At 46.7% G+C, this 16,932-nt stretch overlaps 1 protein-coding gene across 17 annotated transcripts in view; it reads right to left on the minus strand.

Moving 5' to 3' along the window:
• The window catches only part of CAMK2D (calcium/calmodulin dependent protein kinase II delta), a 261,656-nt gene extending 251,082 nt beyond the window's left edge, over positions 1 to 10,574 (minus strand). For all 17 annotated transcript variants that reach the window (XM_038755006.1, XM_038754999.1, XM_038755002.1 and 14 more), the window contains exons 1-2: positions 10,507 to 10,574; positions 7,702 to 7,796 (exon numbers count right to left, since the gene is read on the minus strand). In XM_038755006.1, the coding sequence (XP_038610934.1) occupies positions 7,702 to 7,796; positions 10,507 to 10,568 (157 nt within the window). In that variant the 5' untranslated portion in view covers positions 10,569 to 10,574. The remainder of the gene's footprint in view (positions 1 to 7,701; positions 7,797 to 10,506) is intronic.
• Positions 10,575 to 16,932: the final 6,358 nt, after the last annotated feature.

A 16,932-nucleotide genomic window follows, 5' to 3' on the forward strand; every position in this document is an offset into this window, starting at 1 on the left:
TCTCCCCTATATCCATCCCAACCCCTTGATCAAGGCTGGGGCTTTTGCAGAGGCCCCTGAATGTCAGAAGTCAGGCTCTGAACACATTCATACCAACTATTGAACAAGTGATTTTCTTTCTATAGTTATTTTGGGGCTTCCTGTTTTTGTCCCCAAATCACTATTCAGCATTTCCAAAAATATATTCTGATACTAAAGAGTTCTGCAATTCACTATGAAAGCTCACGCTCTTTATGTAGGACATGTATACCAATTGGAGCAACGGGGTCTAGAGGAAAGAACAAGTGTCAGAGGACATAGGTTCCAATCCCAGGCTCTGCTACTTCCCTGGTGTGTGACCTTGGGTGAGTCTGCACTTCTCTGTGCCTCACTTATCGGTAAAATGGGCATGAAGACTGTGAGCCCTATGTGGGACTGAGATTGTGTCCAACCTAATTACCAGTGCTTAGAACAGTGTCCAGCATATAATGAGCACTTAAACACACACAGACATTATGTGGAAAAAACTCAGAATTTTTTTGTTCTCAAATTTGTACCATCTTTTCAATGTAATTTCGATCATACGCCTAAGAGTAAAAGATGTTCATATCTAATTTTGTATGCTTGCTGCAACAGTCTACTAAATGGTGTTTTGTAACCTGACGTACATAGCTTTACACACTGGAAAAATTTGGGTCCCCGCCACCTGAATGAAAGCTTTTGCTGGCCAATGTTAAATTTGCTTTAAGAAAATAGTGACAATGTATTCTACAATATGGCTCACACATTCTTATTAAAATAACTCAGAGTGATTTACTTTTAATGGTACTTTAATAATGAGCTTAAAGTTTAAGAGCGATGAATCTACTTGTTAAATAAAGTTCCTCGTTAACAGTATTTTTGATATCAACAATATTTATTAAGGGCCTACTTTGAGCATAGCACCACATTAGAAACCTGGGGAACGTAGAAAAGAAGTAAAAACAGTACATTCTCCATCTGCAAAGATCTGACATTCTAAAAGGCAAGAGCTATAGAAACCGATGAATAGTTAAGGATTTTTTAAAAAATAGATGTAAGTAGACAAGATAAATATTGAACAAAGAAATAACTACTGGAGCACTGAGAGGTGGATCGGTCAACATAATCAGGAAGACAGATGATGGTGGATTGTGAATACTTCCCAATGTCAAATTTCTCACACACCAGCTGGAGGGGTTATGTTTGTAAAAAGAGTTACCTGTCAAATTAAATTTTTCGCTTAAAATTGTTGTATACTTGATTCATAAATTCTTCATTTTGATCTATCCCCAGGAACAGTGTTCTGGGCCCTTTGCCAAGATGCTTTTAGCACCTATGGCACTGTCCTGCCCAGAGATGTTCCTCCCTTTTTTTCCCCCCCACCGCCCACCTCAGTGTCCATCCATCTGTCTGTCCGCTCAGTTCACGTGAGTCTCTCTCCTTCCTGACCGCTCTTTTCTCCCAGCTAAGAGGAGGTGGGAGGTGACAGGTGCAATGCTAACCTTAGTCTTCAGTTGAAGGGTTAAAAAATGCAGGAATGCCTTACCCTGCCCTAAGTACTTAGCCCTGAGCTCTGCACACAGCAGGCACTCAATCCAGGCAATAAACTACTTAGGATGTTTCAAATTAAGGCAGATAGCACTTCCATTTCTAAGTTTACAAGCTGTTGCAGCTTTATAATGATGAGGACTGTAGTATTTAAGTGCTTACTTTATGCCAGGCACTGTACTAAGCACTGGGGTGAATACAAGCAAATCAGTTTGGACTCATCCCAGTCCCACATGGGGGCTCATAGTCTCCATCCCCAGTCTACAGATGAGGTAACAGGCACAGAGAAGTGAAGGTGACTCGCCCAAGGTCACACAGCAGGCAAATGGCAGAGCCAAGATGAGAACCCAGGCCCATGCTCTTTCCACTAGACCATGCTGCTTCTCCACACATTTAACACATTATTTCAACTTTACAACACTAGCCTCCGTTGTGGCACTAGCTCCAGGGCCATGGGAGGTTGAGGGGCAAGGGAGAGGAAAATAAGGGCCTTTCAGTAAGATGGGGAACTAATTTTAAAACCTGAAACAGTAGAGGTTAGCGGGGTAGAAAAGCCGGCAGGGACGGTTAACATGTCCATTTTATTTCCAAGTAAAAGTAACTACTCTACCAAAGAATCTCCCTGACTTGATATGATTACGTTAGTGTCCAGAACTCTGGGTAACTCTGGAAAAACTGAGGAATCTGATCTTGGTGCAGGAACCAATCTCCCATTTGTGACATTGTTCCTAGCGGAAAACTGGTTCTGACTCCAAAATTTTGACCTAAGATGAAATTACCAGGATCTGACTGTGTTAGAAATCCAAGGACTGTCTGTCCCACTGCCTTGAACTTTGGGATGCCTGCATATGGCTTCATGGGAATGTCCACGGTGTTTGCAATCAAAATGTTCTGAGCACCTATAAAGCTACTGAAAAGCTACTAAAAAGCTTAATTCTCTCCCATTTGGTTGGTATTCTGGGTCAACTCATCTCTGAGTCTGCATAGGCCAGGGATGGCAAGATATACACACACATCATTACGCTCTACTTCCTGATCTCTTTGTTCCACAGGACCTATACAGCCCCCCAAATACGGCAGAGTCATACATACTATGAAGCAGTATGTCAGGGAGAAATGAAAAGGTGAAAGCTCAACCTTTAATTGCATAAGGCAGTTTCCAGACTGGGAGCCCGTTGCCGGGTAGGGACTGTCTCTATATGTTGCCGACTTGTACTTCCCAAGCGCTCAGTACAGTGCTCTGCACACAATAAGCACTCAGTAAATATGATTGAATGAATGAATGAATTAGGCACAGCATAATGCGAGTCAGTCTGACAACACACTCCCATTCTGCATAAATGTAGCAGCATTTGAAATGGTACTTTGAGGAAAAAACAGAGAATAAGTAGAAAAATTCACACAATTTTAATTTATAATGTTCAGAAACTTTATCTGAAGGAGCATATGGGTAGAGGAGACAAGAAATTCTCAAAGACCTGTCCTAAGTATCTTGTACTCTCTTGCCACTGAGTTTCTCCTAACGAGGAACTGTTTCAAAGCTTTTTGCCCTACTGATTTTAGCCAGTCTTCTCTAGACCAGAGCTCCAGGGATCTAAAACCCTAGTCTTGACTCTTTCAGGACTCTGCTCCTCCAGTTGGTCATTTTATTTTGTTAAAGGATCCCAAATACTCAAAATCAATCAATCAGTGGTATCGGGGTGCTTGTGTGCAAAACAATGCACTGTTTGGGACAGTTCAGCATAATTGGTAGACATGTTCCCTACCCAGTCCACAGAGGTCTTCACAGAGGAGGTGAAGGTGGTTCCATTAAAGGCTGGGGGCTCCACCCTGCCATTGTGACATTTGAGCCGGACAGTTTCTACATAGCTATAATAAAATTGAAAAGAAAAAAAAATCCAGATTGCCTAACCATCATGAATAAGGCCCAACCAGAATAACTGGATTCACTAGTAGAGTCCCAGTCTCCAGTCCAGAATGCAGAACTAAGGAAGTTACACAGATGCTCCCAGGCACAGAACTGAATATACAACAGAAAATACTGCAGGACAAATATGGCAGATTAACACCTTGGATCAATCTGTCATGCCTTCCAGACAAAGGCTCTCACGTACCTGAAAAAGACCACATGGGGTTTCAGTAAGCAGCTTGGAGGCTTTCACCAGGCAAACAAGAGAACTCTACCACTCCTTTGAGAAAAGGAGGGAAATATGACGGCATGTTGAACCAAAGAAAAGATCACAATAGGCAAGGCAGAAGCAGCACAGCCTAGTGGAAAGAACTCAGGCCTGGGAGTCAGAGGACCTGGGTTCTAGTCCTGACTCTCCCACTTGCCTGCTCTGGGTGACTTTCGACAAGTCGCTTAACTTCTCCATGCCTCGGTTACCTCAATCGGTAAACTGGGGAATACCTGCTGTCCCTCGTTCTTACGCTGTGAGTCCCAGGAGGGACAAAGACTGCGTCTGATCTGATGACCTTGTATCTGTTCCAGTGCTAGCACACAGTAGTGCTTAACGAATACCACTCTCCTTATCATTACTCTTCTTCTAAGAATTTGCTACCTAACTGATCACCAGTTGCAGGATCCCAGGGCCTGACCCACACCATCTCCTGGTGTTGTTAACCTGGCGGATTCCACGGGCCCACAGCCTCACTTGAGGGCTCTGCAGGGGTGAGCCACAGTGGTCAAGGCTTTTCTACACAGGCCGAGGACACCTGTTCCTGCCCAACTATTCCAGTCACAGCACCTCCCCGGGATGACTGCAAGAGTGTCAACAACCTTCCATCCACAGTAGGGTTTCCTTTCATTTCCCTCCAGAGCTGAGCCCGGAGGGCTGGGTTCAGTTTGAGCTGGGGCTAGGCAGGGCTGGGTCAGGCCATTCAACCTTCAGCCCTTGCAGGGGTTACACTCTAGCATTAACACCTGATCTCCTCCCTTACAATACTGAGCTCCTAGGACTGTACCTGGTCTGATTATACTGTATCTACTCCAGTGCTTAGCACATAGTAAGCACTTAATAATAATGATGATGGCATTTATTAAGCACTTACTATGTGCAAAGCACTGTTCTAAGTGCTGGGGAGGTTACAAGGTGATCAGGTTGTCCCACGGGGGGCTCACAGTCAATCCCCATTTTACAGATGAGGTAACTGAGGCACTGAGAAGTTAAGTGACTTGCCCAAAGTCACACAGCTGACAACTGGCAGAGCCGGGATTTGCACCCATGACCTCTGAATCCAAAGCCCGGGCTCTTTCCACTGAGCCACGCTGCTTCTCATACCACTATTATCATTTGTTTATTATTATCCAAGGATCTAACTCATAGGCACTTTTACAGCATACCACAAAGCTGAGCATTGTCTGGGCAGTGAAAATAGCTCCCAGAGAATAAGCAAGCAATCTTTCCTTCTGACCAGGTGCCCTGGTGACTCTACATCACTTACTACAATGGATGCTCACTCCCTGATTTGTTGCTTTCTACTGTTTCGAAAGGAATCCATTGTTATACGGATTCATAACTATCCATCTCCATATTGAAGCCTCCCTGTGGGCAAGAAGTAGGTCTACCACCTCTTTTGCATTGTACTCCCCCAAAAGCTTAGTACAGTATTCTGCACCCAGTAAGCCCTCAATAAATGCCACTGACTGATAATATGGAACCATCATTTCCTTTCCACTATTCAAGTCACCTAAGCAGATCTTATTTCACTGGGCAAAATTCCTCAACTAAGTTGTACACACGACAAAACACCAAAATAACTATTTTCCAGGAGATGGATTTCCAAATGTCCCATCTTGAGGTTTGTGCTAAAATATGAATCTTCCAACATTCACTATATAGAACATAATCTTATAACAGAAAAGAGCTATTTATAATCCTAAAAACATACTGAATAAACACCAAATACAACATTCTTTGGAGTATAAGGGGGTGCTTTTACACATTTCCCTATTTCAATCATTATTATTGTTAACAATGAAAACCTAATCAGAATGCTAATTTGGGAGCGATTGCTGGGATAGTCACCGGAATTTTAAAAAACAGTGCAAAAGTAAGACTTTTAAAGCACATTCACAAAGGGATATCAATATTATTTCTGTATATGGTGCTAGAATGATTGAGAAAATAGGATTAAAGGTCTGCAAAAAAATCCTTTAATACACCCATAAAACCAGGTAGGTTTATGCTCACTTGTGTGCCCATGTATGTGGATGCATATGCACGATCTGTGTGTGTGTGTGCGTGTGTGTGTGTGTGTGTGTGTGTGTGTGTCAAGAGTCTGACGGGCAATTTTGTGTGGATAGAGACGAGATTTTTAGGACTCCCTCTGTGCAGTTTAGATTCACTGACAATAAGACCTTGCAGTTGTTCATTGTTAAAAAGGTATTGAAAGACGGTTAATTGGGCTGGATGACCTGCTTGACCTTTAAAATAACTACACTCAATATTCAATGCTTATATTACATACAAGATAAAAATTAATGAAAAATACTATACAGAAAAGCGATGTTGTAGTAGAGGGTAAATGAAGGAGAAAGTGGATGTGTCATTTGTAATTCCCTTCTTCTGAAACCACCAGTAACACGGCACATCTCCTATTACCAGATAATCTCCCTTAATGAACACAATTTCAAAAGCTCAATCCAAAATTTAAAAAAAAAAATCCTCGCTTAAATGTTCACGCACTGTGGTCGGAGGAAAATACTACATCTAAAACTGATAATTGTGCTTTTCCTGTCTTCTGAAGGACAAGCAAGCTCGGCTCTGGAGGATACTATGGGGGGAAAAGAGTGTTGTAAATACTCATTGCTCTTATCTTCTGCTTCACGAAAGTTTTGTCTGCACTCTTACTTAGGAACCTCAGAAGACAATCAAGTTCAATGGGCTGTATTGTCTGTGGTCAAGTCATTCAGATATCTAGATAGCCTCCTACAGAGATGCAGTAACTCCTTCAAGCCACTAAGTCAATATTTAACAGCAAACACATAACATTTTCTGTTTGAAGTCTAAAATAGTTGCAAAGAACATCTAAGCACCTCACTAATGCCAATTTACCTCGTACACTATCTTTAAAGTAGCCTATATATGGTGTTCTTCAGATTCGTGAAAAAAAATTAACTCCAATTTTAAGCTGCACACATTTTTAATGGTAGAATCTGTGACAATGTGAAAACTCTTCATAGCAGAGCCGAAGAGCATGCCATCAAAGGCAAGAATCTACCTCATGTTCTACTTTTAAACAAATAGAATTTGCCTGCAGCCAGATTTCAAGTCTCTCTATTTTCAAACCTTTTATCTCAGAAGTAAACCAGGCCACTAAAAAGGGGTTTACACCCAGATGGTTTCTCTTTGTTCATTTCCTTTCTCATCACTATGCCAAAAAAAAAGTATCCTACAGATGTTATCACACAATAATCCATAATCCCCAGACCTCCAGTACAAAACATTTAGTCTGGATTTACCAAAAGGACAAAGTAAAGTACCAAAGGGCCTACCTATCATTAGTCCTGGAAAGTAAAGACAGCTACCGAATTGCCAAAAAATATCTATCCATACATACCATATACATAAAACACTTGAATATTCATGCATGGAAATGAAAAAGTGCTTATCAGCAGGAGCAAACAGCAAAATTAGGCCTGCCCTGTTTCAGTTCATTTAAATTATGGCATGGCACATATTTTTCCTCTCAACATCATTAAATATGCTTTAATGAAATAAATTTGACTGTAAATACCATGGAAGAATACCATCCAATTAAGTTTTGACCTATTTCACCATATTTAAAAGCAAACGAAGAGAAGTTAGTCATGAGGGACACTTTTTTTTCTCCCCATTCTGGACTGTAGTCAAAGTTGTTTCCAGACACTAGGAGAAGGCAAAAGGATCTTGGACATATCGTCTTGAATTTTTCCCAAATTCACGATGCTGTAAACGGGATAGCGGCTATCCCAAAGATTGTTCATCCTTCAGTGGTCTCTTTGTCCTAATTAAAAATGTATACCTTAAAACAAAGGACCAATACATGGGGAGAGGGGACTCTTGTGATTACACTGAGACAGTTTCCAAATTCAGTAGGTTTACATCAAAGAATAAGCCATGGAAAGCAACTGGAAATGCAACTGAAAAATATTTAGTTAAAAATACCCACCCCTAGCCGAGAGCTTCTTGGTGTTGATAATTTTAGCAGCATACTCTTGTCCCGAAGGGATTTTCATGCATCTTCTCACCACCGAGAAGGCCCCCCTGAAAACCAATAACCGGCATGGCATCAATTCATCCGGTCTCGAATCCTCAAAAATCTCTAATCATGCAAGTGTTTTTTTTAACTGACAGATGAATTTGAAGTAGAAATCACAAAGAGAAGAAGCCGGGGAAGGTGCCATTCTAAACGGCCAATGGGGCGTCAATAGTAAGTTGAAATTTACAAAACACACCGTGGTTGCCAATTGTTTACAAATGGAATTTGAACACATTTTGCAGGAACCGCTTCCAGTAGCACCAAATGCTCCGTGAAAATAGCAAAGAGCAGAGATGAGGGGGAGTGGAAAGGAATCTGCTGCCCATTTATTTTGGTGGGAGGAAAAAAAAAAAAGAAAGGAAAAGAAAAAAAGGAAGGAGTGCTATCTCCAGCTCTCTAAATCTGGCGATGGCTTTCCCTAAAGTGTAAATATTGAGAGCACATTTGTGTGGGCTACTGAATTCTGGCACGGTGGTTTCCCCGGCCCGTGACACCGAAATGAGGAGCTCTGAATGAAGCTGCCTTTCCCAACACATTCTCCATGTTTTACGGTTAAATGACAGCGGCTAGCATGACGGTCAATTCGGTCCCATAATGTAAATCTGCCTTTCCCTTTTATACACACACACACACACACACACACACACACACACACACACACACTTTTTCCAATTAAAGATGAAGCACAATAATGGATTTTCTCTTTGGGTCGGTGCTTAGGCAAGCCGGCCCCATATCTAACACTCTAAATTGGATTTTTTTTTTTTTGGATAATGGGCCATCGCTGGGCTTCCTCTCCTCCTCCCTGACACCGGCCGGGAGTTTGTAGGTCTTACACACAGAAACACACCCATCCACGGTTACAACAGGGCACAGCTCCTCTGTTGCAAATACACACCAGAGGTAGGTCGGGGCACCCCTGGACGCCAGGACCCCTGGGTTCTTTGGTTTTGGGGGGTTTTTTTGAGTTGTTGCCTCCCACCCCCATGCCAGAACGACTCATGGACAGGCACCAAAGTTGAACTTTGGGCATCGATAAACATGGCACAGGGTGGGCTTGTTCATTCATTCATTCGTACTTATTGAGCGCTTACCGTGTGCAGAGCACTGTACTAAGCGCTTGGGAAGTCCAAGTCGGCAACATGTTTTGTTGCCTGTCTCCCCCTTCTAGACTGTGAGTCCGTTGCTGGGTAGGGACAGTCTATGTTGCCTATTTGGACTTCCCAAACGCTTAGTACGGTGCTCTGCACACGGTAAGCGCTCAATAAATACTACTGAATGAACGGACATATAGAGACCGTCCCTACCCCAAAACGGGGTCACAGTCTAGAAGGGGGGGAGAGGGCTTAGGGGGGACACCTCGAGTTGCACACACACACACACACACACACACACACACACACACACACACAATACACCCCCAAAAGGATGCCGGCGAAGGTCGTAAATTGGCGGGTCTGTTTCATTCATTCATTCAATCGTATTTATTGAGCGCTTACTGTGTGCAGAGCACTGCACTAAGCGCTTGGGAAGTCCAAGTTGGCAACATATAAAGAGGGTCCCTACCCAACAGCGGTTTCACAGTCTAGAAGCAGGGAAGGGAAGCAGCGTGGCTCAGTGGAAAAAGCACGGGCTGTGGAGTCAGGGGTCATGGGTTCAAATTCCGGCTCCGCCAATTGTCAGCTGTGTGACTTTGGGCAAGTCACTTCACTTCTCTGGGCCTCAGTTCCCTCATCTGTAAAATGGGGATTAAGGCTGTGAGCCCCCCCCCCCCCCGTGGGACAACCTGATCTCCCTGTAATCTCCCTAGTGCTTAGAACAGTGCTTTGCACATAGTAAGCGCTTAATAAATGCCATTACTGTTATTATTATTATTTAGAAGGGGGGAGACTGACAACAAAACATATTAACAAAATAAAATAGAATACGTACAAGCAAAATAGAGTAATAAATAGGTACAAACATTATATACTAGACTGTCTAGATGAATATATATCTAGACTATGAGCCCACTGTTGGGTAGGGACCGTCTGTATATGTTGCCAACTTGGACTTCCCAAGCGCTTAGTACAGTGCGCTGCACACAGTAAGCGCTCAATAAATACGATTGATTGATCGATCTATACATATATACAGGTGCTGTGGGAAGGGGAAGGAGGTAAGGCGGGGTGGGGGAGCCGGAACAAAGCACAACATATTACCCAAATAAATAGAATAAATATGTAGAAATAAAATAAATAGGGGAAGAGGAGGAGGCGCATCCCAGCATATTAATAATAATAATGATGGCATTTACTAAGCGCTTACTATGTGCAAAGGGCTGTTCTAAGCACTGGGGAGGTTACAAGGTGATCGGGTTGTCCCACAGGGGGCTCACAGTCTTATCCCCATTTTACGGATGGGGTAACTGAGGCCCAGAGAAGTGAAGACTTCCCAAGCGCTTCGTACAGTGCTCTGCACACAGTAAGCGCTCAGTAAATACGACTGATGATGAAGTGACTTGCCCAAAGTCACCCAGCTGACAATTGGCAGAGCCGGGATTTGAACCCCTGACCTCTGACTCCAAAGCCCGGGCTCTTTCCCCCGAGCCACGCTAAATGAACAGAATAAATATGTACAAATAAAATAGAGGAATAAACAGGGGAAGAGGGGGAGGCGCATCCCGAGGCAGGGGCCCCTCCCCTCCCCTCCCGCGGGCCCGGTGGGGCGGCTTACTTTCCGAGCTCCTCGAAGAGCTGATACTCGTCGGTGAAGCGGGTGCAGGGGGTTGAGGCCATGGTGGGTCCGGGCGGCGGGGGGCCCGGGGCCCGCCGGACGGGGCGGGGGGGGGAGGCCCGCCGGGGCTCGGCGGGGTGCCCGCCCGCGGAGGACAGGGAAGGAGGGAAGGAGGGAGGGAGGGAGAGGCCCGGGGGGATCCGCGCTGCTCCCGGGGAAGCCCGGCTGCAGCCGCCGCCGCCGCCGCCTCGTCCCGCGCCGCCCTCCCGGGCCCCGTCCGGGCGCAGGGCCGGCCTTAGAGCGGGGCGGAGCGCGGACGGACGGACGGACGGACTGGGGCTCCGGCTCCCGCTCCGGAGGAGACACAAGCGGCCGCTCTCCCCGGGCCCGCCGGGCTCCTCCTCCTCCACCGCCTCCCGCCCCGCCCCCTCGCACAGACCTCCAGTGCAACACACCCTCGCGCAAATGCACACACAAATGCAGGCACGGGGCTGGGAAGGGGTGACTAGTAACGGGAGGGTTGCGCGCGCGCACACACACACACACACACACACGCCCGGAGCTGGGGGGGCCGGGGAAGAAGAGGTGGATAATAATGGGGGGGTTTGCTCTCACACACACACACACACACACAAATGCACACACGGAGCTGGGGGGGCCTGAGAAGAAGGGATGAGTAATGAGGGGGTTTGCGCACGAACACACACACACACACGTCCGGAGCTGGGGAGACCGGGGAAGAAGGGGTGAATAATAACGGGCGGGGATTTGCTCTCTCTCTCTTACACACACACACACACACACACACACACAAATGCACACACGGAGCTGGGGGGGCCTGAGAAGAAGGGATGAGTAATGAGGGGGTTTTGCGCGCACACACACACACACACACACACACACACACACACACGCCCGGAGCTGGGGGGCCGGGGAAGAAGGGGCGAATAATAACGGGGGGGATTTGCACACACACACACACGCAGCTGGGGGGGGGGGCCTGAGAAGAAGGGGTGAATAATGAGGGGTTTTGCTCACACACATACACACACACCCGCCTGGAGCTGGGGGGGGCCGGGGAAGAAGGAGTGAATAATAACGGGGGGGGGGACTTGCTCACTCACACACACACACACACACACACACACGGAGCTGGGGGGGCCTGAGAAGGGATGAATAATGAGGGGTTTTGCGCGCGCGCACACACACACACACACACACACGGAGCTGGGGGGCCTGAGAAGGGATGAATAATGAGGGGTTTTGCACACACACACACACACACACACACACACACCGGAGCTGGGGGGCCCGGGGAAGAAGGGGTGAATGATAACGGGGGGGGATTTGCACACACACACACACACACACACACACACACACACGGAACTGGAGGGCCTGAGAAGAAGGGGTGAATAATGAAGGGTTTTGCACACACACACACACACACACACACAAATGCAGACACGGAGCTGGGGAGGAAGAGGGGACTAGTAACGGGGGGATTAGCGCACACTAACACACACACACGAACTCACACACAAATGCCCGCACGGAGCTGGGGGGCCGGAGAAGAAGGGGTGGATAATAACGGGGGGGGATTTGCTCACGCACATACACACACATTTACACAAATGTATGCACACACAAATGGACACACGCACTTACACAAATGGACACACACAAATGCAGACACGGAGCTGGGGAGGAAGATGTACACACGTACGCACGCGCACACACTCACACACAATTGCCCGCACGGAGCTGGGGGGGCCGGAGAAGAAGGGGTGAATAATAACGGGGGGATTTGCTCACACACATACGCACACACACTTACACAAGTGTATACACACACACACAAATGCAGACACGGAGCTGGGGAGGAAGAGGTGCACACACACTCGCACACACAAATGCCCGCACGGAGCTGGGGGGCCTGGGAAGAAGGGGTGAATAATAACGGGGGGGATTTGCACACACACACACACACACACACCCGCACGTAGGAGGTGGGACGGGGAAGACGAGGTGAATATTTGCTCACACACACACACACACACAAAAAAAAATATATACACACGGAGCTGGGGAGGAAGAGGTAAATAATCCCGGGGGTATTTACACATACATGCACACATCTATAAATGCCCGCACGAAGCTGGGGAGGAAGAGGTGAATAATAACGTGGGCATGTGTCAAACGCTTACTATGGGCCGAGCACTGCACTAAGCGCTGGGGTTGAGACGAGTTAATTAGGCCCCTCATGGGGCTGACAGTCTAAAGAGTGGGGTATCGGACCCCCGGGTTGCGGACGAGGTACAGGAGTTACTCACCCAAGATCCAGCGCTTAGAACAGTGCTTCACTTAAATACAATTATAATAATAATAATAATGGCATTTATTAAGCGCTATGTGCAAAGCACTACCGCTGGGGAGGTTACAAGGTGATCAGGTTGTCCCATGGGGGGGCTCACAAACTTAATCCCCATTTTACAGATGAGGGAACTGAGGCACAGAGAAGTTAAGTGACTTACCCAAAGTCACACAGCTGACAATTGGCGGAGTCGGACTCCAAAGCCCGGGCTCTTTCCACTGAGTCACGCTGCTTCCCCACTTACTGCACTTCCCCACTTACTCCCTTTTAGACTGTGAGCCCACTATCGGGTAGGGACTGTCTCTATGTGATGCCAATTTGTACTTCCCAAGCGCTTAGTACAGTGCTCTGCACATAGTAAGCGCTCAATAAATACGATTGATTGATTGATTGATATAAGTGGTGGTCTTGATTAGAACCCAGGTCCTCTGCCTCCTAGTTCCCCCAGCCCCACGCTGTTAGGGGTAGTCCTAGCTCATTATGGGCAATCACACCATGATATTTATTGAGCGCTTACGATGCGCAGAGCACTGTATTAAGCGCTTGGGAGAGTACGCTTCAACAGAATTAGCAGGCATGTTCCCTGCCCACAAGGAGTCCAGAGAGGGAGTCAGCGTGCAGAGAGGAAAGGCTCAATAAATAGCGCTCAACAAATACCAAAGTTATTATTAATAAATACCATTATTAACTGATTCAAATTGCATTCCTGGGCTCAGGAGGATCCAGGTGGCTGCATGGAAGAGGACAGGCTTCTAGACTGTGAGCCCGTTGTTGGGTAGGGATGGTCTCTGTTGCCGACTTGTACTTTTCAAGCGCTTAGTACAGTGCTCTACACACAGTAAACGCTCAATAAATACGATTGAATGAGTGAAAGGCTTGTCATCCCAATCCACAGACAGGTAGCTGAGCCTCCCCGCTCTGGGGACGGGCTTGGGTGTGAGCCTCGGACCAGTATCACGTGTTTACCAATTTCACTAGATTTCACCCTGCAAGGCGCTTAGGACAGCGCTCTGCACCCAATAAGCCGCCAATTCCATTGATTGATTGGACCTGCGGCTGCCTTGCTACAGTGGGGACTTGGTCACCTGCTGTAATTTGGTTAATTGGCAGGCCCTTTCACGCTCCATCCCGGGGGAGGAGGCTCTCTAACTCTCACACTTTCTCTGTGTTTCTCTCTGTCCGTGTGAGCCGCCAGGTGTAGGGGCGGTGCTGCCCGAAAGGGTTTTTTTTGTTTTGTTTTTAATGGTATTTTATTAAGCATTTCCTATGTGCAGTCACTGTACTAAGCGCGGGGGTGGGTACAAGCAAATTGGGTTGGATCCAGTCCATCCCACGTGGGGCTCACAGTCTTAATCCCCCTGTCCCACGTGGGGCTCACAGTCTAAATCCCCCTGTTCCACGTGGGGCTCACAGTCTTCCCAATCCCCCTGTTCCACGTGGGGCTCACAGTCTTCCCAATCCTCCTGTTCCATGTGGGGCTCACAGTCTTAATCCCCCTATCCCACGTGGGGCTCACAGTCTCAATCCCCCTGTTCCACGTGGGGCTCACAGTCTTCCCAATCCCCCATTCCACGTGGGGCTCACAGTCTTCCCAATCCTCCTGTTCCACGTGGGGTTCACAGTCTTCCCAATCCCCCATTCCACGTGGGGCTCACAGTCTTCCCAATCCCCCGTTCCACGTGGGGCTCACAGTCTCAATCCCCATTTTAAAGATGGAGTAACTGAGGCCCAGAGAGGTGAAGTGACTTGCCCAAGGTCACAGCAGACAAGTGGTGGATTCAGGATTAGAACCTATGACCTTCTAACTCCCAGACCCATGCTCCATTCATTCAATTGTATTTATTGAGTGCTTACTGTGTGCACAGCACTGTACTAAGCGCTTGGGAAGTACAAGTTGGCAACGTACAGAGACGGCCCCTACCCAACAGCGGGCTCACAGTCTAGAAGGGGGAGGCAAACAACAAAACAAATTAACAAAATAAAATAAATAGAATAGTAAATATGTGCAAGATAGTAAATATGTACAAGATGTACTCTATCCACTACATCATGTTACTTCCCCTAATCCTGTCACCCTCCAGCAAGTTGTCATTTACCAGGCTCCAGAAGAAGCAACTTTGGCCCAGTATCTGCCCTCTCGGTGGGCATGAGGGTCTTAACTTTCCAACCCCCTCAGCAATAGCCAGTCATTCGCATAGACTGAGTGCTTACTATGTGCAAAGCACTATACTAGGGAAGCAGCATGGTCTAGTGGAAAGAGCGGAGGACTGGAAGTCAGAGGACCTGGGTTCTAATGCCCATTCTTCCTCTTGACTTCTGTATGACCTTGGGTGAGCCACTTAACTTCTCTGTGCCTCAGTCCCCTCAGCTGTAAAATGAGGATTAACACTGAGCCCCATGTAGGACAGGGACTCTGTCCAACCTGGTTACCTTGTATCTACCCTAGCACTTAAAACAGTGCTTGACACATAGTAAGTTCTTAAATATAATCATCATTATTATTGTGGGGATGAAAATTTAAAAAAAAATGATGGCATTTGTTAAGTGCTTACTATGTGCAAAGCACTGTTCTAAGCGCTGGGGGGGATACAAGATGATCAGGTTGTCCCACATGGGGCTCACAGTCTTCATCCCCATTTTACAGATGAGGTAACTGAGGCTCCAAGAAGTTAAGTGACTTGCCCAAAGTCACACAGCAGACATGTGGTGGAGCTGGAATTCGAACCCATGACCTCGGACTCCAAAGCCCATGCTCTTTCCACTGAGCCATGCTGCTTCTCATAAAGAATGTGAGCCCCATGTGGGACAGAGACTGCATCCAACCTGATCACCATGTATCTACCCTAGCACTTAAAACACTGCTTGACACATTTAGTAAACACTTAAATATCATTATTGTTATGGGGATTAAGACTGAATTCCCTGTGGGACAACCTGATTACCTTGTATCTACCCCAGTGCTTAGAACAGTGCTTGACACGGAGTAAGCACTTAAATATCAGAGAAGCAGCATGGCTCAATGGAAAGAGCACAGGCTTGGGAGTCAGAGGTTATGGATTCAAATCCCAACTCCGCCAATTGTCAGCTGTGTGACTTTGGGCAAGTCACTTCACTTCTCTATGCCTCACTTACCTCATCTGTAAAATGGGGATGAAGACTGTGAGCCCCATGTGGGACAACCTGATCATCTTATATCCTCCCCAGCGCTTAGAACAGTGCTTTACACATAGTAAGTGCTTAAAAATGCCATCATCATCATCATTATTATTATGGGAATTAAGATTGTGAGCCCCATGTGGGACAGCCTGATTACCTTGGATCTACTCCAGTGCTTAGAATGGTGCTTGACACATAGTAAGTGCTTAATATCATTATTATGGGGATTGGGAAGTACAAATTGGCATCACATAGAGACAGTCCCTACCCAACAGTGGGCTCACAGTCTAAAAGGGGGAGACAGAGAACAGAACCAAACATACCAACAAAATAAAATAAGTAGGATAGAAATGTACAAGTAAAATAAATAAATAAATAAATAGAGTAATAAATATGTACAACCATATATACATATATGCTGTGTGACTTTGGGCAAGTCCCTTGGTGACCTCATTCGCTCCCACGGCTTCAACTATCATCTCTACGCTGATGACACCCAGATCTACATCTCTGCCCCTGCTCTCTCCCCCTCTCTCCAGGCTCGCATCTCCTCCTGCCTTCAGGACATCTCCATCTGGATGTCCGCCCGCCACCTAAAGCTCAACATGTCGAAGACTGAGCTCCTTGTCTTCCCTCCCAAACCTTGTCCTCTCCCTGACTTTCCCATCTCTGTTGACGGCACTACCATCCTTCCCGTCTCACAAGCCCGCAACCTTGGTGTCATCCTCGACTCTGCTCTCTCGTTCACCCCTCACATCCAAGCCGTCACCAAAACCTGCCGGTCTCAGCTCCGCAACATTGCCAAGATCCGCCCTTTCCTCTCCATCCAAACTGCTACCCTGCTCATTCAAGCTCTCATCCTATCCCGTCTGGACTACTGCACTAGCCTTCTCTCT

This window comes from Tachyglossus aculeatus, chromosome 12, assembly GCF_015852505.1.
Source record: "Tachyglossus aculeatus isolate mTacAcu1 chromosome 12, mTacAcu1.pri, whole genome shotgun sequence".
NCBI lineage: Eukaryota > Metazoa > Chordata > Mammalia > Monotremata > Tachyglossidae > Tachyglossus > Tachyglossus aculeatus.